Source organism: Corvus kubaryi, unplaced genomic scaffold (genome assembly GCF_017639235.1).
Source record: "Corvus kubaryi isolate FWS band 111438036 unplaced genomic scaffold, C.kubaryi_AGA036_p1.0 37397, whole genome shotgun sequence".
Lineage (NCBI taxonomy): Eukaryota > Metazoa > Chordata > Aves > Passeriformes > Corvidae > Corvus > Corvus kubaryi.
The window spans coordinates 20,410,458-20,432,021 of NW_024581136.1; the positions used below are offsets into that span (position 1 = coordinate 20,410,458).

The 21,564-nt window shown below is 46.1% G+C and overlaps 1 protein-coding gene across 9 annotated transcripts in view; it reads right to left on the reverse strand.

Annotated features, from left to right (window-relative positions):
* The window catches only part of LEKR1 (leucine, glutamate and lysine rich 1), a 35,723-nt gene extending 14,468 nt beyond the window's left edge, over positions 1-21,255 (reverse strand). Inside the window, exons 1-6 of one of the 9 annotated variants that reach the window (XM_042042235.1) lie at positions 21,025-21,255; positions 18,324-18,368; positions 12,388-12,602; positions 8,313-8,432; positions 7,645-7,820; positions 5,842-6,027 (exon numbers count right to left, since the gene is read on the reverse strand). In XM_042042235.1, coding sequence (XP_041898169.1) covers positions 5,842-6,027; positions 7,645-7,820; positions 8,313-8,432; positions 12,388-12,602; positions 18,324-18,368; positions 21,025-21,072 — 790 coding nt within the window. In that variant the 5' untranslated portion in view covers positions 21,073-21,255. Of the gene's footprint in view, positions 1-5,841; positions 6,028-7,644; positions 7,821-8,312; positions 8,433-9,337; positions 10,255-12,387; positions 12,603-18,323; positions 20,918-20,937; positions 20,995-21,024 lie in introns of those variants that run through there. The other 8 variants (XM_042042228.1, XM_042042232.1, XM_042042229.1 and 5 more) reach the window with 8 other exon arrangements.
* Positions 21,256-21,564: the final 309 nt, after the last annotated feature.

The following is a 21,564-nucleotide window of genomic DNA, read 5'->3' on the forward strand; positions in this document are numbered from 1 at the left end:
CTGCCCCCAAGATCACAGATAAATGCAGGGCTGCAAACCCCACCTGCTCCCAGGGTCAGGAGTCGAGCCTGTGCCTCACTGCCCGGCTGGGCACTGCAAACAAGAGGATCTGCTGGTGGCACCCACATCCCTGCAGCACGCAGAGAGCGGCACAGGGAGCAGTTTCATTTTCCCTTTCTTTCAGCGTGGTCTGGGGGAAGCTGGCAGGGTTTTGGTGTGAGCAGGAGCAGCTGTGAGTCACCATTCCGGGCCCTGCTGGCAGGGCAGGCCCAGGGCTGCCCATGCTGCCCACAGCCCCCACTGCTCTGGGACAGCAGCACGCTGCACAACTCACAGATGAAAACACGTTTTATTTCATTGGGCTTTATGAAATTGTCATGCCAAATCAGGCATGGTTTCACAGAGGGTGGCTGGAAGGGACCCCTGGGGTGCAAAGCTGATCCTTCTGCCCAAACCAGACTGGGTTACCTGGGGTTTAATTCAGCCCCAAGGCTGCAGGGACTCCAGCTCACCAACGCTGCACCAACCTCTGCTGAAAACCTCTTCCCAGTGTCACAGGATTCCAAACTGGTTTGGGTTGGGAGGGTCCTTAAAGCCTCTGCAGTGCCACCCTTGTCATGGGCAGGGTCCCAGGCTGCTCCAAGCCCCAATGTCCAGCCTGGCCTGGGACACTGCCTGAGGCTCAAAGCCATCTGCCATCTCCCAGGAGGGTTTGGATCCTCCACCTTCCTCTCGGCTCTAGGCACTCCCAGGCTTTTGGGTCCTCTCTCAGCCATCAAGGATCAGCCTGGAAAATATTGGAAGCTCAAACCTGGAAGATGGTCAAGGAAGTGGAATAGAGAGCTCACAGATCCCTGGCCAAGGCAGACTGGAACCCAGCCCCTCTTGCTGGATTTCTGTGGTATTCTGGGCAACAGGGGGTTGCAGCAATTATTTAAAACCTACTAAATAACACCCCTTGTATGGACCCTGAGTTTGGCCAATGAGCTGTGTCAAAAGGGGCAAAAATATTTCATTTTTCTCAGAACATTATTGCCAGCCCAAATTCAGATGTACACTTAACACAGTTTCCAGTACATTTATTTAAAGAGCATAGCAGACAATCTGTGAGAAATATGAAATACATCCATGAAAAATTACTGTGTCAGAGCAGGAAAACGTGGCCTCACCACGTGTTTCTAAGGAGACCAAAGAAGTGAAGTAACACCCGAAGTCCCTGCACAGAACAGAACTAATTATTTGTATTTATAATATTTCATGTACTGTGTTCTCTAAGATATTTTTTTTTTGTCTGTACAAGAAAGTCCTTCTTTTTATTTGTGACTCACAAAAGTCTGGAAGGAGCCCAGGGATGGACTCCAGATTTACATCCTTCTGGAGACCTCACCAGTGCCATCAGGAAGTGTCCAAATCACTGAAAGCTGCCAGGAACCAGGAGGATGTGCCAGGAAAGGAGGGACTGGGGCTTATCTCCCCCAGCACATGTTGCTGACCACTGCCAGGCTGGGCTTTCTGGCCCTCTGCTCAATTCTTTTACTTTCATAGAGAAAACCAGCAGAGAAAAAGCAGAAAAAGGGACCAGATTCTAAATAGTTTTGAGTGACACAAATCAAGGGCAGCCTCAGTGCCCTCAACAGAATAAACCAACAACTGCAACCATGCAAACATGACAATCTCCAAGACCTTAAAAAATCTTTAAAGAAGGGAACAAATGTTATCTTGGCAAAGCCTGCTCCCCTCCCAGTCCCCCAGTGACACATTACAAGCACTCCTGCATTCAGAAGGATTGGATTTGCTCACCCATGGCCAGAGTTCACACTCCAGCATCAAAGGATTGGGTCTAAAGCCTGAATTTTTCTGCCTGTATTCCTGCCTTTTTGAAGCCAAGCTATTTGGGGTATGTCAAAATTCCTACTGACCTGCTTCTCCTACACATTAAAATTAATTTGAAATACTGTCCTTACTTATTGGCTGGGAAAACTGAACAGGAAAAAAAAAAGAGATTCTGACCTTAATTTTCCTTGGAGACAATTTTTTACCCTCAGTGTTTAGGCCAAGCAGACAAAACAAAATACAATAAAGACATGTCCTTTAACATAGAATTATGGGAATTATGGTTTGGGTTGGAAGGGACCTCAAAGCCCACCCAGTGCCACCCCTGCCATGGCAGGGACACCTCCCACTGTCCCAGGCTGCTCCAAGCCCCAATGTCCAGCCTGGCCTTGGGCACTGCCAGGGATCCAGGGGCAGCCCCAGCTGCTCTGGGCACCCTGTGCCAGGGCCTGCCCACGCTCCCAGGGAACAATTCCTGCCCAATCTCCCATCCAGCCCTGCCCTCTGGCACTGGGAAGCCATTCCCTGTGTCCTGTCCCTCCATGCCTTGTCCCCAGTCCCTCTGCAGCTCTCCTGGAGTCCCTTTAGGCCCTGGAGGGGGCTCTGAGCTCTCCCTGGAGCCTTCCCTTTTCCCAGCCTGGCTCCACAGGAGAACCTGACTTCCTGCTTTTCCTCCAGAAGCAAAGTGTGGACCTTCTCTAAGTCACACTCCGAAGCAGCCTGATCCCAACCCCTCGTGGCAGGGAACTGGGACTGTTTTCCATCCATTCTTGTGCCTCCTCCTGCACTGAGCCTGCTGAAAAGCACTAATGAGCCATTGCCTCGTCACACTCTGCTCCAACAGCAGCCCTGCATTCCCCAGCTCTCACCCTTCCAAGCCTTCCCACCACAGCTGGAATTCATAAAAAAATACATTTCAACAGCACTTGTAGCATGAACAGGGGCTGTTCGAACTGCAGCCTACCTAAAACTGCAGGAAACTATTCCCCCTTTGCATTTTCAAAGCTCTTCCAAGTGGTCTTTAAAGTGCCACTAAATACACTTCAGGAGATGAAAACACCTCCTTTCCATGAGGAGTGCTAACATTCCCCTCTCCAGCCCCCCAGCTCCTCCAGCTGCCTCCATCATCTCCCATCAGCCTCACTATGGCAGCACACCACGAAGTTTCTGTTTAGGGGCTGAAGTAGCCTATGGAGCAGGAGCAGCAAAAGACTGAAAATTCAGATTTCGTGAGCATCACCAGCAATTTCAACCCGCCCAGAGCAAGGCCAGAGCTGTGATGGGCTAAAGAAAAACCACAAGGACTTGGGGAAGAAAAATGATTCTTTATCTGTGATTAAGTAAAGGATTTGGCTGGTAATAAAATGAAAGCAGAAATCTTTTAGGAGCATGTGCTACTGCAGCCCTGCTGCTCCCAGCACTAAGAACAGACACATTATCACCATTATTGATTTTTAATCTGGGGAGTCTGTTTGATTAGACAATTATGCTGCAGACCTCGCCCTGTGTTGAGCATTTGTCCAGACCTGTCACCTCCCTCTAACTGGGTGATGCCCCATGAGGCTGAAAAGTGGCTTGAACCCAGCAATCAAACTGATCCCACAAATCCCCTACAAAGGGAATCTTCAGAGAGTCACACCAAGCACGAGAACAAAAAGCAACAGGAGAAACAACTGCTTGGTTCCTGCTCTTGCAAATGCCTGCTATGATGGGAAATAATCCCAACTTTACAATTCTGTGAGAAATATGCAACAGAAAAATCCTCAAAATACTGGTTACAGAAAGGAAAATCCTTTAAAGACACAGAAATCACAAATCCTGGTAGTTTTTATTGTTGCTGGAGTGTCAAACTGTTTCAGTACCAAAGAGGGATGTTGGAGTAGTTTGTGGGAGGGAAAAAAGCGAAATAAAGCAAACCCCCAAGCTCCCCCCAAAGCATGGACACTCTGGACATGGCTGATTTCCTACACCCTGACTTTGGACAGTGCAAATCCACTCCCTGGGACTGATTTCCAGGAAGATGTTTGTTCCCACTCATTTATTTTAACTCAATGGGAAACTAATTTCATATTTAATGCTTGTTTCATGAGCAAAATCATGTTTGGTATTTCAAAGAGAACCATTTTTATCTCCAGCAACGTGTTCCCGAGAGCCAGACCCCTTCAAATCCTCCTGGATTTGTGTTTTACTGATCCATTCAGGAAGGGTAGAATCCAAATGCCTGAGCCAGCAGCTTTCCTGCCTTGAAACCTCCTTCTGGATACCCAAATCAAACGTTTTACTGCTTCTTAATAACTGATTTATTAGCAAGTGACTGCCACGTTTTTATTAATACATTTAAAAATGTCTCACATAAAACATCAACCAGCTTAGATGGTATTTTTACTCATCATTAAGATTTTGCAGGGTCTTAATATTCTGTATGAATGCCATACATGATGTTTTAGCTGTGTTTTCTCCATAAAATCTCTGTTATTTTATATTTCACTGCAAATTTTCAACCTGGGATAGTGGAAGGTGTCCCTGCCCATGGCAGGGGGTGGGAATGGATGAGCTTTAAGGTCCCTCCCAACCCAAACCATGCCAGGATTCTGTGATAATTAGTTGTGATGGGCTGATGCAACATGCCAATTTAGGGAAGCAAATGCAGGTTTTGAGAAGATCCAGGAGGCCAAAAATACATGCAGGCCCCCCAAAAATGTAGAACACATTGAATAATCTCAAAAAACCAAAATAAAATAGAGAATGCAAAAACTTCTCTTTTAAGAGAAGAACAAGGCAATTCTGCATGGAGTTAAAGGGGGGCAAAGCTGAAAATGAAAGTGTTTGCTTGCCATGTTCATGAACAAACCCAGAACTCACTGTTTGCAGGAACCTCTGGAGTAAACAGAGGGGAAAAGGGAACTCGAGCCAAGGGCAGCTTTTGTATCAGCATAAATATAACAATACAACTGTTTGATGTTACGATGCTAACTCACTTATTTCAGTGTGAGAGATCATCTGATGAGATTTTATGTCCACTGCTTCTTATTATTTCTACAAAGACAGAAGATGTCTTTGCTGGAGCTCTTTGGCAGTATTGTTATAAAAATAAACCAATTCGATATTAATATATAAGATATTATTATATTATTACAATATAAGAATAGATAACAGTGCACATCCTCAGCACCAGGGGTTGGTAACTTGGTGGATGGGATCTCACATCTGCTGTTCTCACTGGTTCTGGAGGACCAGTGAAGTTCCCCCACCATGCCCACCACTGTGACCTGCTGCTCCTTTCCATGTGTGCCCACACTCAGCACAAGGCAGATGGGGATTGCTGTGCCAGCCTGGGGACTCCAAACCATGCCTGAACAGCACAACCTCAAACGTGTTCCCAGGGTCTTAAAAGACCTCTGAGCCAGGGCTGTGAGCGCAAGGAAAAAGAGATCCAAGAGATACCAGTACAAATAACCCTTCTGTAGTGAGTTATTCTCTGCACAGAGCTCCCAGGATATCATTTCAAGTGCTGTCACTGCTCTCACCCTTTTCAAGAGCATTCTCTGCTTCCTGAGACACAATCAAGGGTGGATCATTAGAGAGTCTCCTGTTCAGTGACTCTCAGAGAAAAGGGCCTAGCCTGCTTTTGAGTCCTGTTCTGAGAGCCAGAAGTCCTTCCTGGTCCTGCCCTCAAAATGAGACAAATTCTTTGAATTTTACCCTCAGAGCCTTGTCCCTGATGTTCTACCTAAGATGGACAATTCACAGCAGGATTGTATTCCACCACCTTCATCACTTTCCTCTTTTCCTTCATGTGCCCTCCCTGCCAGCTGCCTGGTGCTGCCAGCAGGGTTCCAGACTCCCTGGAATGACAGTCCCTCCTTCTGACTGCACAACACCCACCTTTTATTCAGGCCTATTGAGTCTTTTCACACTAACAACCACCACTTTGGTGCTTTTAAAAACATTTTTTTCTGCATTTTTTTCCTCGGATTTTTTGCTAGAAAGGATAAAAACTTCTCTTACCCAGAGTTTCCTTCTGTAGCTCACGGCACCGGCTCTGGAGCTCGTTCACCTGCTGAAGGGAAGTTTGGAGCTGTTGAGTTTTCAGCTCGACTGTGTCAGCCACTCCAGTGAGGTGTTTGACCTTCTCCTGGAGACACTCGTTCTCCCGCTGGGATTTTGCCAATCTTTGGTTCAATTTGGGTATTTCTGAGGAGGCAAAACAAATCCGTGTAGACTGTTGCTATTTTATGTTAATAATGAAAAAGCAATACAACAGAACATGAAAGCTTTTAACTGGCATTCACAGGCCAACAAAAGTAAGTGGGGCTAAATTGTTCTGATTTAGAAAGCTGGATTTGAGGATGGATGTGATATTCCTGGTGTGGCACTAGTCTGAAGTGGGATATGTTGGATGAGGGATACACAGCCTGTGTAAGAAAGGCTCCACTCCTGCATCCATACAGGTGCTCTGTGTATTTGGAGTACTACAGCAAACAGAACAAGGAATACTCCAGAAAAGAAGCTTTGAAATGTGTGCGTCCCTCTGATGCTGAAGATGCCTGCAGGGACATGTGCTGCCATTCTCTTCAGCCAGAAGCAGACAGGGAGTGAGCCCAGGAAGAGGGGAATCCTCAGGACACATGAACCTTCAATTGACACTTCAATCCACTGGTCTCACAAAGAGTGAATATCAGGGAGGGATGTTCTGGTCACACTCATCTCCAGCAGGCAGGAGCCCTTTGGGGCCCAGGGCCCCCAGCTCCCTGCTGGTGCTGCCTCAGTGGGTTCGTGCCACTCCAGGCACAGCTGCCCCCGGAGTCCTTCCAGTGGGAACAAAGCAATCATTGAAAATTCCCTGCTCATGTCCCACCGGGCAGCTGTTGTGTCAGACAGCTCTGGGATTCCTGAGCTGCTCCCTGCACACAGGTTTCACTGGAGCTGTGGATTTGCACCGGAACTCACAGGGACAGAGGGAGGTGGGAGATGCACATCCCCCACCCTGCCCTCAAAGCCCTTCTCCAAGGAAGGAAAGCATGACATCAGCTCACCTCCTTCTTTACTGCCAGATAACCCTGACCAAACCGATCCCCAGAGGTTAATTTGGTCAACAGTGGGATCTTTGGGGTGTCCTGTGCATGGCCGGGAGCTGGACTTGATGCTTGTGGATCCCCTCCAACTCAGGATATTCTGTGATTTTGTGATTCTATGAAACAGCAGCTCATCCACTCATCCACACTGAACAACTACAAGGAAGGGAATATGTCTAAAGGCCTGTAAAGCTGTAGAAGTAGGCACAGGGCCAGTGGGGAAGCTCTGGATGTTGCAGTCTGTAACTGCACCACTGCACACTCTCTTGAGTGAAACCAATCTCAGCTGAGGCACAGCACAAGTGGCATTCAAGGATCAGTCTGAGTTTCAGCCTGAGGCCGGGCACGACCTCTCCTGAACAAGCCCTCGGTTGTGCCTCGCTCCCAGCTCCCCTTTCCCTGAAGGCTGCCCTTGTTGGAGCAGGAAGCAGGCTGGGGGCCAAGGGAATGATCCCCACCCAGGGGCTGCTCCATGCCCCCTCCAGGCCCAGAGACCCCTCAGATAAGGAAGGCTGTATCTGGCAAAGTTTGTTCTTACTCAGAAATGGCAGGGGGGAGTAGTTGCTGATGTTGGGTGTGGGTTTGCTCGTGGCTCCCTGGCCAAGGGAAGGGGTGCAGCCTGTCCAGTTTGGGAGGCAGCACTGCAGGACACTCCAGCAGCTCCCAGCAGGATGCTGGACCATCACCCTGGAGTATCCTATTTTCTCTTGCCCAAAATGGTTGCAAGATGCTTTACCTGTCAGAGCTTCTTTGCTCATGGCTTTTATTTGCAGAGAAATTTCTTCCTTCATGGCAGCAAAGTTCTCCAGGTTGGTGGAGATGACCTCTTTAACACCGTCTAATTCACTTCTAATGAAAGGGAACAGTGAGACAGCCTTGTTCAGAGTGGAGCAGTGGTGTTCCAAGGTATTTCTGCAAGAGAGAAAAAACACCAGATGTATATTTGTTGCAGCGGGGATTACTGCAACAAGTATATTTCAAACCAGGAGTCCCATGGAAAACGAAGTATATATCGACAGATTCATGGTATCTCCCAGGCTACATGGCAGGGGAGGGACCCCAACATATATTTATAAATTATTTTATAAATAAAACTTGAGAATTAGACAAAGCTTGACAACTCCTTTCCCATTCTCTGATAATTTATACTGCATTGGGTTACAATAATTTAGTGTTTGAAAGGTGCTGTGTATTGAATGTATGTATAATAAGTTTCACCATCTAAATGTTTAGAGCTTTTATGCATAAATGAAGAAAACTGGACAGGAAATTGTACAATCATTTTTCATTGAGAAATCAGAGTAATCATGTTTAAATGCCCAGGTTTCTGGTGAATCTTTATAAACAATATATATGTAAGAAATAGAGCATTTCCAACATCAGCATTTCTTTTTGGGTTCTCACCTGAGGACCTGTGACTGCTTGTAGGCAGCTTCCTTCTCCTCCTGGAAATACTGCAGATCAGCTTTCACGGTTTTCATCTCCTCCTGCTTGGTTTTAAGTTCCACTGTTAGGGTTTTTATCCTATAGATGTAAATACAATAATCAGAATTGTTTGCATCAATAATCAGCCTCCAACTTTGGTTTCAGCTTTCCCAGTCCTCTCCCTGGCCTCAGGCACAGCAAACACCTCCAGAACCATCCCCTCACGGCGTTCTTCGCCTCTAACATTTACCTTGGGAACTTTTCATTACAGCACCGGTTTGTTTTTCAGGCACAGCTCCCACAGTGTAAATAAACACAGTTTAAACACTGCTCTTTCAACAGTTCAGCACTTACTGCCGTAATTGTCAGGAAATGAATGGAACTGCACGGGAATAAAAGAGCTGAATCCAATTCCCTTCCTGTGGTACATGTGAGGGAAGAATCCCACACAGCACATCAGCCCCAGCTGTTTTCTGTAGATAACCATCCTAAAGCAGCCTTCCAGCCCCAAAAATACAACTCCAGTGACAAGCAACTGTTTAAACCAGCCCCTGCTTAAGCTTTCAACACTTACTGTTCACGCAGAGAAAATGATCTATTTGTCTACTGGTGACTCATTGCCACAAGTAAATAAATAATATTTGAATAGACAAGTATTTTACAAAACCAAAGGCTCACAGAAGCTCTACATCAGCCTTGGCTTCAATTTTAAGCAGCAGAAGGGAATGAGATTGATTCATACTAAAAATATATATAAAAATTAAACCAAACTATGACAGTGCATTAGTTACTGTTATCACATAGATCAGCATCAAAATGCACATTTAAAAAAATATTAGTCTGGTTAAGAAACCTGGGTCTGCAGAGCTCTGACAAAATCAGAACTGAACATCTGGGGATTAAAAAGCAAGATTTTGGGGCTCAATTGTGATCACTGGAACACAAAAAAAAAAAATTAAGACATTTCTGGCATTACATTTTTAGGAAATTTTACCCATTGCTACCTGCAAATTTCCAGGAGGTGGAGGGCAGGAGGGGAGAGAATAAAATCTGTTGGATTGTGGTTAGGAGCAGAAGTGTTGCCACTCACAAGGAAATGTCCATCCCCTTAACAGCTACAGGAATTCAAATCTGTGTTTGCAGATGAGGAAAAAAGCAGTGATTTATCACTGACCAATAACAAATCCAGACTCTGGGAATCAGGGAAAGCCAGATGCTCATTTTCCATTCTTGTTTTAGAATGGGCAGTATTTGAAGATCTTTTGGCTTAAAAAGAAACTGGTAAATAAGGAGAGATACATTTTCTTCCTCTTTCCATTCCAGAGCTGACATTAAAGGGATATTTTCAGCATGTCCTGGTCAGTCACACACAAGAGAACCGGTGGAAAAGGCAAGAAAGTTGCACTTCACTGTCACCATCAGAAGGAAGGGGAATAAACACGTTATTTTGAGGCTTTTTAGCAAAAAGGAAAAGTTCAATGGATCATTAAGGGCTGGCATTTAGAGAATGGTGGGAACACAGCGATCTCATCCCCTGTCCTACAGTTCACAGCCCATCCCTGCATCCAGCACGTGTTCCTGGGGAATACAGGAGGAATCGTGGGAGGTGGGTTAGGACACGTTCACTCCCAGTGCTGACAGGAGAAGAATAGCACGAGGAAATCCAGCAGGAGCTGCAAACGCCCTCATTGTCCCAAAGCAATGAGGAGCCACTCCCGTGTTGTTTCACACCACAAGAAATAATCACAAGAAATAACCCTTGCACTCCCTGGCACAGGACCCCTGTGGGATGGAGGAGCACTGGCAGCAAGGACAGGATGCACTGAGGAGCCTGGAACACACTGTCCAAAAAAAGCTCCACCACAGTATTTTCACTTCCATGAAACTTTGGGAGCTGCCCAGAGCCAGGAGCTGCTCATTTTCATTTCACAGCCAGGAGCTGCTCATTTTCACTTCAGAAAGTGATGAAGTCACCACCCCTGGCAGTGCCCAAGATATGTGTGGATGTGGCACTTGAGGACATCTCTGGCATTTACACCTACTTTCCATTTCCTATACTGGACGTGGCAAGAACTTTGCTAATTAAATTAATAATAATTCAATTACTTATCACGACTGAAGTGATTTTAACACAGAATCAGGTTGAACAGCTGAGTGCAATCAGTGCAGTTAATTCCCCTTCTCCTGCCAGGATCCCAAAGGAGAGGATGGGTAAAGTCCCAGGTGGCTTTCAAGGTTAACCACAGGTACAAATAGGATTACTTGAACCTAGAGGGAGCAGAAAACCGAAACAGTCTGCAACTGATAAGAGAGAGTCAGTCCCTTTGTCTGGCAGAGATAAAAGTAAGAAAAAGGCATGTTTGGCTTCTGGGAGCAGTGATTTGTCAGCCTGGCCAGACCCTGGATGTTGAATAGTTTATGCCAAAGCACAAGGTAGTCAGAGAGGCCCAGGACAGCAAGGAGGAGATAAGGAATAGTCAGACAAGTTACTTAACAAGGCACAATGGTTGATTTATGGCTGGAACTGAAGCCTACTGCAAGTATTCCACTTGATTTCAGCAGCTTTTAAATCAAGCGGAGCCTTGGGGGGAAAAGTGCAGAGATAAAAATTTTATGAACTGTTCCAGCTTTACTACAAAAAGTCGGCTCAATGAAAATTTAAAGTTTAGCTCTGGCAAATGATCCTCAACAAGAAGAAGGTGCTGTCAGTGCATTTGCTCACACACTGGATTCTGCCACCAGAGCTGCCACCCAGGGTCATTAAAGGGACAAGGAGCAAACACACTCTTTAAAAATAGATATTAAACCACAGAAAATATTAAATATTGGGAAGGAGAGGGTGGAAGGTGTTAAATTTTAATGAAAAAGATATTGCAAGAAACATTATGAGTAATTTACAAGATAAATGCATTTTGTTCACTTTTGTGGGAACTTGTGCTCTAAAATGAATCTTTTATTAGTAATATTAGCAAGCAAAAGCCTAACTAAATATATTAACAAAGTAAATGTTTAGCAGTGTTTGAATGATTCTCCAAAAAAAAGCAGGTTTCCAAAGCATTTCAGTCCAATCTCAAGAGCACCTTCAGCTCTAGATCACTTGGCGTGAGTCAGTCACACAAGGAACACCTCTCCTGGGGATCCCAAAAATCAAACTGAGCTGATAATTAAAATTAGAAACTCATTCTTACAAAAAACTTCTGGCAGTTTGAGTCAGATGAGCAAGAAATTACCCAGAAGTTTCTGGCCTCGATCCATCAGTAGCAAACTTGAGCAAATGGCATTTTTCTAAAGTATCTTTTACTCGTTAATGATAAACATCAACTGTTTATAGCCCTACTGTAATCAGTTACTGGACCATAACAATAGATTCCAAAATATGAGGATGGAAAAGGACACAAACCCTGTAAGTATGAGCTGAAAGAACACACTCGAAGGTTCTAATTGTGCCCTGAAAATTCAAACGTGGCTCTGAGATGTGTCGTTCATTACTGGAATTCTTAAGGTACAAAACTGCCCCGTTAACTGGGGCCTTCCCAGCTGTAAGGATTTGAAACCTCCTGTTTCTGAAGCAAAATGCCCCAAGCAGTACCCAAACGGTTCCTCATTGCTTTAGCATTCTGTACCAGCCCGCAGAGAGTGAACCCTGAGCTTCCCAGGGATCACTGGGAATTCTTACTGGGAGAGAGAAACCCCAAATTTCAGAACTGTGGAACTCCCAGTCCTGTGGCATTTCACTTGGAATGTTACAGTTTTATTACAAGATGATAAGATGAAATATTTATCATTTCCCTTTGAGAGTGTGTGCAGGGGAAATCCCTCTGAGTACCTTCTGGCCCTTCCTTCACCTTCAATATGTTGATTGCATCTAAACTACGCAGGAATTCTAAACCTGCTTCCAAAGGATACTATAAAGATGATTTAAATCAAGTATTACAGTGTATATGGGCCATCTGAGAAAAGAAAGACAAATGTTATTTGTATTTTAAGCTGCTTTGGGCTGAAATTCCCTACCACACAGAGGAGAGGATCACCAGAGGAGATGATGTGCTCTGACCTTTCTGTTTTGGATTCGCTCTCAGCTCGACAGCGCTCAAGGTCATGGTGAAGAGCCTGCAATTCTACCTGAAGCCTTTGCTCCCGTTCTAGACTTCCTTTATAAACTTTAATCTCCTTCTCCATTGCTTTTACTTTGTCTTCCATCACCTTAAACTCGTGGAGTGTCAGGTAGCTGACTCCGCAGTATTTGCACACTGTCTGCTCCCGGGGCATCTACAAAGAGAGAAAATGCTTCAGATTGTAAGAAACAAGTCCAACTAAAAAACCCTCAGTGACACTAAGAAATAATAACAAATCCAAACAATTTAAACCATTTACTGCCTTGGAACATTTAAGATCAGATGATGTTGTTGCTTTAACAAATAAAGACAAAAATCCGCATTAGCAAAATGAACCCCGGCTATAGCAGCACCTTCCCCTACTGGCAACTTTCAAGATACATCAACTCTGGCAATTTGATATGTGGGAACTCCCACTGAAATGCTAAAGTACTTCTGAGTTAGGTTTGATGTATTCATTGAAAATGAAATGCTGTGTTTTATCAAGTTATTTCATTAATGAATCTGAGATTGCCTGTGCCAGAAAAATGTTATTTCTGTGGGTTTCTGACAACTCATATCCAAGCGAAGCAGGCAAGCTGAGGGAGAGTGAATAAGGTGATGTAATCCAGCAATCTCTACAGAAATAATTCATGACTGATGCTGATGTGGGGTCCATGGCACTGGGGTGCTGTGGAACATGTCACCCCTTCGCCAGGCATGAAGGACTCAGGACAGATTAAAAAACACAGAGCATGTAACACAGATCCAATAGAAAGGCCATTTATCAAATTGGGAAACAGACTTTTCCAAGTGATCCAATTATTAACCTTGAAGCAGGGAACACGCAAGCACCTGCTCAAACAGTTTAAGTCCAATTAAGAAACCTTGTTTTACAGAACAAGAAAAAAAAAAAGACATTTTGAGACACTGTGGTAAACAGAAAGAAATCCTACCCAGAGGAAAGAACAGAGCTTTCAAAAATTGTAAATTAAAGACTCATACAACAACCTTTAGCACTTTAAATATATCTTGATATAAATGGTGTTTCAGGATGCCCTGGACAAGCTTTATTTCCCCATTTCTTAGTGTTGCCCCACTTTAAAACCCCCCTGGTTACAGTTGCTCTGAAGGAGCTGAAAATGCAAGTTTATTTTTCCTGGCAATTGCAGTCTGTGCTTGGAAACCTGAAACTGTTATTCAGGATAAGTACCCAGAAGTTCCAAAGCACTGAAATGACTGCATTGAAAAGGACAAAATGAGCTGTGCAGGGAGCACAGGAGGGGTTCTTATCACAGAGAGGACACAGTGCTCTGTGCAGCACAGCCACTGCTGCTGCTCACACAAACAGCTCAGAACTTTCACTGGCTTCTCCAATCAAAAACAAGATAGAATCATCAGGGGCCTGAACTGAAAACGGTTTGTGCAAGTACCAAAACTTCTTAGTTTTCAAAGTCAGTTTTGTTACTGATTTTCAAAATAAATGAAGTCATAGAACAATAAATATTCTCTGTCTGGGCTCAGTTGGAAGTGGGTCCTGCTCTCCTTCCCATCCATTCCTCAGGAGAAAAGAACATCTGGGGGGATTTCAGATCAGGTTGGATTTTTACAGTATTTGCTATGAAGTCAAAAAATCACAGAATAGGAAATTCTGTCTAAATCAGGACCTTGCTCTGCACATAAATAATTACCCTGCAAGCACTGCAATAAGTGTACAGATTGAACAGCTTCCAAATATCCATCTTAATGTATGGAACAGTTCCCTGCCACCAGGAATGGATTTGGCACATGTTGAGTGATGCCAACCATGATTAATTTAAACCCAGTACATCTATCCAATGTACCTGGAAAATCAACAGGGTCCAGCTGAAAGTGAATAGGGTAAGGGAGGCACTGACCTGACCTCCCACCCTAAATCCAAGGTTCCTCTCTCATGGAATCACAGAAGGGTTTGGGTTGAAGGGACATCAAACCCTATCCAGTGCCACCCCTGCCATGGCAGGGACACCTCCCACCGTCCCAGGCTGCTCCCAGCCCCAATGTCCAGCCTGGCCTTGGGCACTGCCAGGGATCCAGGGGCAGCCCCAGCTGCTCTGGGCACCCTGTGCCAGGGCCTGCCCACCCTCCCAGGGAACAATTCCTGCCCAATATCCCATCCAGCCCTGCCCTCTGGCAGCCTTATGAATAAATGGTCTTTCCAGGAGAAAAGCCCCATTAGACCTTGTCTCTTAGACACCAACGTTGACCAACCATTACACAAAAGTCTGTAGGAAACGAACTGCCATCAGTTCTTATGCTTACAAATTACCTTTTCTGGAACAATGACATTGCTGAGTAACCACTAAGGATGTGTGTTAAATACAAGTTCATGGTTTCACATTCCGTATTTCACTGTTTCCATTTGATAAAAAAACTGTTGTCATCTTAACTTCAAAGCAGAAAAAAATGAGGGGAAAAACAGTTTGGAAGGAACAGAAAAGGAAACAGAGCTCTGAGTAGAAAGGGGACTTGCACGCCCTGAGCACTGAGGAGAAGCAGTGAACAGAAAAAATCAATTAGGAATTAAAAAACCAATTTTGCTGAGAACAAAATGCTTGAACTGGGAAGATATTTATCCATAAGGCTTTGAGCTACAGTTGTGATGCACAGATGCTGTAAAGCATCTGGGGGAGCAGTTTCCACTCTGCAGCTGGTTTTGGAAGAAAATATTATCCCCTGGTTACAAAGATTTCTTTAGCTACCAAGGCAAGGGGAGGGCTGAGCCAAGAGGGATAATCACTCGAATGACATCTGTCTGACTCAGTTCCATCTGCAGAGCATAAGTTATAAGGGAAAAAAGAAAAAAAAAAAAAAAGGTGGTCTGGACCATTTTTAGCCTTTTGAATGATGAGACAGGAATTTGTACCACTTGAACTTGACCAAATAACTCCAGGGTGTGTCAGCTCGTGCACCACTACCCTTCTCCTCTGGAATTTCACATTCCACCCGCAAACACCCCACGATGGAGAGACTAATTCCTGTTAAAAAAGAATGAGCTCCTCTCTCATTTGGCAGGGCTCTGGTATTGCAGCATCCAGAGCATGGATCACTCCTCACAGAACCCTAAAATTGTTCAGGTTGGAAAAGCCCTCCCAGACCACCAAGTGCCACCATCCCACAGCCCCAAGTGCCACATCCACAGGGCTGTTCAATCCCTCCAGGGATGGGGACCCCACCACTGCCCTGGGCAGCTGTGCCAGGGCTGGGCAGCCCTGTCCGTGGAGAAATTCCTCACAACACCCAGTGCTCCTTGGTCCACAGCTCTTGCTCCCTTGGTGGATCTGTCAGGACTGAGATTGCTCCAGCAAGGACCGATCAAGTAACAAAAAACTCTGTATTTGTCCAAATTAAACTTGTAGCTGAATACATAAAAGTTAAAAAAAAAAAAAAAGAATCCTTATGCTGCAGCTGGGTGGTCTTAAATTATTTCTGTATGTTGACTTATTCTACCTTATTACCCAATTTTACTTTCTTTTTTGTTTCACTCCTCTCCCACATTATTTTCATGTCTCTCATCCTGTCTGTCCCTCTTCTGACACACCAGTCAATCCGCGCAAAAAGAAATCATGACTCAAACCACACCATTGATTTTCAAGGAAGAAAGGGGAGTCTCTTGCTGCATATGCAAAATGAGGAGCTACCAGATTGAAATTTATATTTGCCTTAGTCAAAGGAAGATTTTAAGTCTCAGTAGAAACTTCACTTCTTTTAAAAGAAACAAAGTGTATTATGAGCCAAGTTTTCAGTCAGCATCTACCCCAAAGCAATACAGATGGTACTGCTGAGCCATGCTGTTCACATCATTATTTGCTGCCTGCCCATAAAATCACAGCTGCAAAATAAAAATCCCTGGGCTTGCTTTGAATACACGAACAGTGGAGAACCAGGCTGGGAGTAAACCCAGAACGTTGCTTCATTCAAAACATGCCATGGGACAATCCCTGTGCCACGAGAGGAAATAGCACCGGGAGCTCAGGTAGCTGAACCCACTGCTGCCCGGGAGGAATGCCGAGCAATGACTCACAGCAGCCCGGGCTGCCCTGCTCACACTCACACTCACACAGCCTGCAAACACCAGCACAGGGCCAGCAGCCCTTCCTGAGCTCCCGAGCTTCCTTGGGACGTGTCACAGCACGCTCCAGCTTAGAACTCAACCCGAGTGCTGCCACAAAGCATCTCATGACAAAACACACCAGATGCAGGATAATTTAGCCCATTGTTAACCAGACCTTTGCCTGACTAACTCTCTGCATCCGTAGGTGTGACTGTCAGGAAGCCCCTCCTGGCTGCAACCCCATGCTGCTGCGTGGGATGTGAGGAGATTCCAGCTCCAAGCAGCACACTTGGACACTGGTTGCAGAAAGGGTGGAAAACCTTGATTGTAGTGAATACAACGCTGGTTTTGTCAGAAAATCTTGGATATGGAGAATACAGCACTGGTCTAATGAGAAAAGCTTGACTATACTGCCTAGAGAGGGTGTGGAGTCTCCCTTACTGCAGAGAATATGAACCATCTGGATACAATCCCTGGAAGTGCCCAAGGCCAGGCTGGATGGGGCTTGGAGCCACCTGCGATAGTGGAAGGTGTCCTGCCCATGGGACTTTAGGGTCCCTTCCAACCCAAACCACTCCAGGATTTTCTCACACTCCCAGAGCACTCCACAGCCCCTCAGAACACTCCCACAGCTGGAGCCTGACACCCCAACACCACCCAAACATTCCAAATTCTACAGCCAAGTGCTGAAAACCTCAGTGGGCGCTGGAGCAGCCTGGGGACATCATCTCCAGGAGAATTCAGAAGGTAGGTGCCAACAGGATGCTGAAAAGGGCTCTGCCATTCTACCATGCTTATCTGGAGGGCACGAACTGCAATTTCTGCTTTTAAATCCCTGCTGGTAGCAATGCTGCACGTCCCAAACAGAGAGTTGTGCTGTTCACTCCAGCCCAGCCAGTCCTGGTGGATGGGACAGGCTCGTGGGCTCCCAAACACAGCTGGAACTGTGTGTTCCAGGACGTTTTGTAAAAAACCCCAAGCCCAGGTTCAAAGAGAGCAAGAAAAGCGACAGCTGACGTGATGTGCTCATAAAGAGCCCATACTGTGCCCGATCTATGGCACACGTGGGAGAGGCGCTGAGCACCCATTTGCTACTTGTGGTGTGCACGATGCTCTGGGGACAGACACCACAGGACGTTCTGTCCTGATGGGGAACAGCCTCAAAGTTCCTGCCTGGCGTGAGCTCTTCAGCTCCTGGGGTGAGAGAACTCTTAATCTGTAAGGGTATCTTGGCCCTATTAATATTATGATTTATGGTAACAAAGCTTATTTTTTTTGCCAAATAAAATATGAAATTAAATATAACTTTGTTTGCTGCTGGGAGGACTTGGGTCATTCTGTTGCTGTTCTGTTTCCTGTTTCAGGGAGATCTTCAGTGCAGAGCTGCATCTTCCCTTCTACTTCCCCCCACTTCCACAGAACTTTAATAAGTTCACAGGCACAAAAAAAAGATTCATCTACCACTGGCAAAAAACAACTACCAAGGTGAAATATAAAAGTCTTGAGGAAAAATTAAACCAAAATAAAACATTAACCAAGCAACAAAACCAGAAGTCCCCAAAAATATACATCCATGACATTGGAGTCAAAGAAACACTAACTCCTTCTGTACCCTGCTGGGATCTGTGACACCTCTCTGGCTTTGATTGCAGAAACTCTACACAAATACATTAAAAATACATCAAAAATAGGCATTAAAAGCCAGTGATTTTGATCTAACAATTAGTTTCCAAGAAGTATGCAATTATAAATACAAAAGAATACTATAAACTTTAATAACGGACATGTGGACGTTTTATTTACCTGGTGATTTTGGTTTTTTCCTTTAGCACCCATCTTGCAATGAATCTGTTGTGAAACGGGTGTGAGAGCAGAAGGAATGAGAGAGAGAAGAAAGCAGGGACATGTAAAAGTTTTTACACAATTCTCTGAGGCAAATTTGATCAGAACATGAAGAACCAATGTCCCTTCCCATCCATCATTCCCTTAACAAAATGCCAAGAAATCTCCTTCCCTCTAGACTAAAACTTCCTTTAAAATAAAGCCTCGATAAGCAGCTGGTGAAGCTCCACGGAGAGGAACAATGAGAGCTCTGCACCCTGCCCTGTGAGGCAGCTCCTGGATCCCCTGTGAGCACCACAACCCAGCCTCCAGCATCCATCCCAAACCAGCGCCTGGCACGGGAATATCCCTCACTCTGGGCCGCAGTCACAGTGCCTGACATGCTCCCTGCACACACGTGTTCCCTTGGCCTGCAAACCCATCTTGGGAGCACGTGCTCCGTCTGGCAGAGCAAACCACAGCTGGCACAAGTTCGGCTGTGTCAGGAGCGAGCTGAAAGAGAGATTCCAAAAGAGAGGCTATTAAATCTGAGCAGCAGAGAATGGGAAGGGACTGAGAACATGTGCACAGGAAAGACAGGAGATACAAGGACAGGAAATTGTGAGAATGACTTGTAGTATCTTGTAACGATGCTGCAGCTACAACACGAGTCAGCTGAGGAGGAGAGGAGCAACAGCACAGGATGTGTAAAACCCCGACACTTTCTCATCCCAAATCCTGGGCTGTCGTTGCCTTGGAGCTCACACGTGTTACACGGAGGATGGGACAGCAGCAGAAGTCTATCCATGTACATCTCTGGAAATTCTGTGTCTTCTGCACCAGAGTTTTTATTAAACATGTACCCAGGAGGGATCTCCAGAGATTGCTGGCCCCATCCTCTACTCTGAGGGAAAAGATGATCCCACAGTCCCACTGGGAGAATTCCACAACTCCCTGGGTGAGCTGCTCCAGAGTTCCAGAGCATTCAACCAAACCACATCTAGAAAGGTGAGGAAAAGACTCATTTTCACCTGGAAAGGAACCACCATCTCCCTCCACCTGTGAGCAGGTACTGTGCCCTCAAATATTTTCCAGAATGAGCAAACCCAGCTCTATTATCCTCTCTAAGAAACACGATTTTTAAGCTCCTTACTATTTTTGCTCTTTTCTAAATTCCCATCAGTCACAGTATTATTTTTAAAGCCTGCAGCTCAGAACTGAAACCTCAGCAGCCCTGAACAGCAGGACAATGAAGACCCAAGTTTCACATGTGATTCCTATTACAATTATTGATCTATTAAAACTACTAATACATTAACAGACTCCTTCTGTGTAACATCCCTTTGTTAATATTATTCTGCTTATGGCCTGATTACAGACCTCACTGCTAGGAGGTTATTGTGGATTTTCTATCAATGCATTGGATTCATTTTAAATGCCTTATTTTTTCTAAGAATATGGAGTTTAATGCTGTTCCCAGAGTGCTCACACCCCTCCCTGACTGGCACCAGTGTATTCCTTATTGTAATCCAAGATCCTGGCTCCATTATAACCATCAGACACTGACACTGCTGCTGGCAGAATGAATGTCACTGCCTTTCTGTGCCTGCCCTGGCTGCTGCTCCCTCCTTGTGCCAGCATATGCCTAGCACATGGATCAGGAACTGGCTCGGGAACAGATCCAAACACGAAACAGGTTCAAGTGCCACCAAACTGCAGCTTTAAGTCACTAAAGGAAATATTAAGCAGTAACCAGCTCCAGAAGAATTCCCTCATCCAACAGTTTGGTACAACTGTTTCTGTGAGAAGCTTACACTGATTTTTGCTGGCCACCTTACCCTGTTGGGCCTAAAAAACTAACTGCTAAATAAAAAACTTACTGGGATCCTTCCTGCTACCAAAACAGCTGCTCATGAGTCCGAAAGCATCCCAGCTTCTTCCCTTTCTCTTTCTTAAGGGTAAGTATTCCTTTTCCCTTTCTTTGTCTGTCTTAGGCATCCTTGAATTCTCAGAAATTGTTTGAACAATTTCCTGGACTAATTCAGGGAGAATTTCTCCAGGATGAGTACACAAAGCCTTTAAATGACTTGTCAATTATGAGCTGCAGACAGGGGAATGAGGACAGCTGGCTGTTGTACTGCCAGAGTGAAAACCTGATAGTGCTACAAAAAGTGACTCCTGTTCCACTTGAGCGGAGCCTCCTCCTAAACTGAGCCATATAAACAGCAGCACTGTTACACTGGCAATAATCTGTCTCCCAAACAAAAGAACACACAAAGATACGAGGGAAGAAGATGACGGGGAATATTCCATGCCTCTGTGTGTTGATACTCCTCTGGAACGTGTCATGCTCTGCAGTCCTTCCAGACTCCCGGCAGCAAAACATGTCAGAACAGGGGAAATCTGAGACTCACCTGCAGTGACAACACGGCACAGGGCGAGGTGTTCTCCAAGACTCACCTGCAGCGACAACACCGGCACAGACTCAGGTGCTCCTCTGCAGGGCTCCTATAGAATTACTGTAATTACACCGCACAAAGAGCGAGGAAACCCAACACCCGACCTCACCCAGGACCAAAACGCACAGATAATATACCGGTGCTCACAGGCCTGCGCAGCATCTCTGAACCGCTGCAGGAGCTGCTCTCCGAATGTTGGCGTTTGCCATTTCCACAGCTCGTACCTTGCGGATCTCCTCGGGCAGCGCGTGGACGGGGCCGCGCCGCTCCATGGCCTCCCGCAGGCTCGGCGGCGGGGTCCGGGAGCGGCGGGGTCCGGGAGCGGCGGGGTCCGGGAGCGGCCGGGGTCCGGGAGCGGCCGGGGCTCGGGGCTCAGAGCCCGCCGGGGTCCCGGGAGGGGGGACCCGTCAGGGGCGGGGGGGGCGCGGCGGCCGCCGCCATTTTGTGGCCGCGGCGTCCGCCGTCACCGCGGCAACGGCGCGTGCGCGTCCGGGGGCTGAGGTGAGGGCGGGGAGGGGGGCGAGGCGAGCGGGGCCCGTGTTCAGTTCGCCCCAAAGGCCTCCCTGGCCCCCCCAAAGCCAGCCCTGAAACGCCAAAGCCCCCCTGGCTCCCCAAAGCCACTTCTGACATCCCGAAAGCCGGCCCCGACATCCCAAATTCGGCCTTGACGCACCAAAGCCAAACCTTGACACCCCAAATTCTGCCCTGACACCCCAAAGCCCTCCGATACCCCAAAAGCCAAACCCTGACACCTCAAGGACAAA